The 3,258-nt window shown below is 39.2% G+C and overlaps 1 protein-coding gene across 1 annotated transcript in view; it reads left to right on the forward strand.

Moving 5' to 3' along the window:
• LOC107696733 (alpha-actinin-3-like) overlaps nucleotides 1-3,258 on the forward strand; it is a 46,571-nt gene that overhangs the window by 35,143 nt on the left and 8,170 nt on the right. The window contains exons 15-16 of the mRNA XM_016497213.1: nucleotides 1,734-1,916; nucleotides 2,016-2,150. Of these exons, the coding sequence (XP_016352699.1) occupies nucleotides 1,734-1,916; nucleotides 2,016-2,150 (318 nt within the window). The remainder of the gene's footprint in view (nucleotides 1-1,733; nucleotides 1,917-2,015; nucleotides 2,151-3,258) is intronic.

Below are 3,258 nucleotides of genomic sequence, written 5' to 3' on the forward strand. Positions count from 1 at the left end.
TTTTGAGAAAAAGTCTAAATAAAATGTTGAGAATAAACTCATTAAATTACGCGAAAAAAGTTGTTAAATTGTGAGAAAAAAGTCGAGAATAAACACACTCGTATCATGTTCATTTCATCTCGTTGGACGGTGTTATTTAGCGTCTGCTGTGGGGTGGGTTGGAGAGTAATGCACTGGGGAGTAGCGACTGATACAATCGACTGGGTTTGAGTCCATCTTTTGCCAAACTCGCTTTTCTTCCTTTTCTCATCAAATATCACATCGGAAAATTGGAAATCTAGTTTTTTTTCTCGAAATTTTACGACTTTTTTCTCGTTATTTAATGAGTTTAATCTCAACATTTTATCTCAACTTTTTTCTTGAAATGTAACGAATTTTTTCTCGAAATTTAACGACTTTAATCTCGAGATGGTTTTATTTTTTTATTATTGCTTGGCCCTAATCCTCTTCCATAATACTTAAATTGTGACTGTTTTTGATAGAAAAAAAAAAGTACGATTATAAATGCGCCTCAGGAAACATTCTAAAATAATTAAAAAAATGCATTCGGTGACCCCTTTAAAGGGGTCCTATGCCCTTTTATGAAGTCTTGATTTGGTTTTTGGGGTGTACTAGAATAGGTTTTCATGCTTGATTGTTACAAAAATGCATTATTGGTCACATATTTTACATAACTGAGTTACTGTCGCTATGTCTGACAAGTCGTGGCACTCTCACGCCACACATCATGTTCTCATGCAGTGAAAAATACATCACGGAGCAAAGAGAAAACTGACAACACATTGACAGACAAAACAGAGCAGGTTACTTTTGGTGTGAAACAAAAAGTCTCCGCTTTCAAATTTGAAATTCAAACAATAAATACAGATTTATGGCTCTTTAATGTGTTGTGACAGATCTCTGTAGCACCTCAGTTCAAGCGGCACGTGAACCGATCATCTCTTCCTCTTTGCTAGTTATAGCACGAAATAAACATGAATGAACATCAGAAGGTATCTAAATTCAACTGTGGAAAGACCTTAACACATGCTATTTTTCAAGTTCAAGTCCACGGATGTTAATCTACTCTCCTCTTTGGTTTGTTTGTTGGATAAAATGGTAGATTATGATTGGTTAGATCGCCTGTCAATCAAACTCCCTGCAAAGATTGAATTGCAGGACCGCTCTTCCCAGTTTGTCTCAAACACCCTGTTCAGTTCCTGTTTCAATGAAGCCCCTCTTTCCTAAACACGAAATGCGCTCTGATTGGTTAGCTGGCCCAGCGCGTTGTGATTGGAGAACCGCTTAGAGTGGCATGCCTCTTACCATAACATGAGTTTCATCTGCTCAGCTGTAAATTTTAACTAATTTTGCCATTACAGTCTATGGTCTCTAGTGCAGCTCAATCAGGGCTGTATTTCCCAAAGTTGATCGTAGCTCCATTGGTTTCAATGGGTCTATGATGTACTTAAGCTTACAATGCTTGTGGGAAATGCAGTGCTGGCTTCGACCGCGTTTTTGAGGGTTTTTTGTGGGCGGGAATTATTTAAAAGAGTGATATTGTGAAGAAGTGCACTGCAGTTCTTGTAAAGTGTTTTCTGTTAAAGAGAATATCTCAGTGTAGAGTGGTCTTTGAGCTTTGCAGATCTTTTTTATGCTCAAACAGCAACACTACACACTAACTACTGTTGAAAAAGTAAAAAAGCATAATAGGACACCATTAACTACACCTTTAATCTCTATTTCTCTTTCAGAGTCTGATCACAGCTCACGATCAGTACAAGGCCACCCTGCCAGAAGCCGATAAGGAGCGCATCGCCATCATGGGCATCCAGAACGAGATCACCAAGATCGCCCAGACCTACGGCATCAAGCTGGTCGGAGTCAATCCCTACACGGTCCTCAGCCCACAGGACATCACCAACAAATGGGAGGCAGTGAGTACAGACACACAAAGCTCATGGCTAGTCATTTACTTCACTTCTGGTTGCATGAAAAGACTCAGATGTGTGTTTCTGATCTGTCGCCCCCTGCAGGTGAAGCAGCTGGTTCCCCTCAGAGACCAGATGCTGCAGGAGGAGGTTGCCAGGCAACAGGCCAATGAGAGGCTGCGGCGCTCCTTCGCCGCTCAGGCCAACATCATCGGACCCTGGATTCAGACCAAGATGGAGGTGAGCTTATTCAACATGATGAAACCATGAGGTGTTGGGAGCAAACAACAAGATTTAATGAAGCTGCGAGTGTATCAGTGTTGGGAAGTTACTAAAAGCAATAATCAAACACTTTCTTTCTAAGTCAAATTCGCTTTAATTAACTGATTCATTCAGACAGCTCATATGTGACCCTGGACCACAAAACCAGTCATAAGGGTCCATTTTTCAAAATTGAGATTTATTCATCATCTGGAAGCTGAATAAATAAGCTTTCCATTGATGTGTGGTTTGTAAGGATAGGACAATATTTGGCCGAGATACAGCTATTTAAAAATCTGCAATCTGAGGGTGCAAAAAAAATCAAAATACTGAGAAAATCACTTTTAAAGTTGTCCAAATTAAGTTCTTAGCAATGCATATTACTAATCAAAAATTAAGTTTTGATATATTTACGGTAGGAAATTGACAAAATATCTTCATGGAACATGATCTTTACTTAATATCCTAATGATTTTTGGCATAAAGGAAAAATCGTTCATTTTGACCCATACAATGTTTTTTTGGCTATTGCTACAAATATACCCGTGCTACTTAAAGGGTTAGTTCACCCAAAAATGAAAATTAGCCCACAAATTACTCACCCTCAAGGCATCCAAGGTGTATATGACTTTGTATATGACACTGTATATGTTGCATGCATCAGTCCAAAAGAAGTGAAATAAAAAGCGTCCATCCATAAAAAAAAAAGTGTCTCACACAGCTCCGGGGTGTGAACAAAGGCCTTCTGTAGTGAATCGATGCATTTTTGTAAGAAAAATATCCATATTCAAAACGTAATAATCACTTTAATCTAGCTTGCGCTCACTGTTGTAAACGGAAGCAGTTCTGGGAGGATGACGTATGAGGTCAGCGCTGCGCATGCTCCTCTCAGAAGTGACGAACACGGAAACGCAGTGGAGAGATCAAAACAAAACAAAGGCCACTAATTAGAAGTACAAAACGAGGATTTGTAAAGAAGAATGTCGGAGGATTTCGATATAAGCCAATAGGAGACTGGTTTTCCTTTGCTAAAGTAAGGAAACTTTGCTTCCTTTGATCCTGTTAACAAACGTTGGTTTTCACGAGA

Source organism: Sinocyclocheilus anshuiensis, unplaced genomic scaffold (genome assembly GCF_001515605.1).
Source record: "Sinocyclocheilus anshuiensis isolate Anshui unplaced genomic scaffold, SAMN03320099.WGS_v1.1 scaffold1091, whole genome shotgun sequence".
NCBI lineage: Eukaryota > Metazoa > Chordata > Actinopteri > Cypriniformes > Cyprinidae > Sinocyclocheilus > Sinocyclocheilus anshuiensis.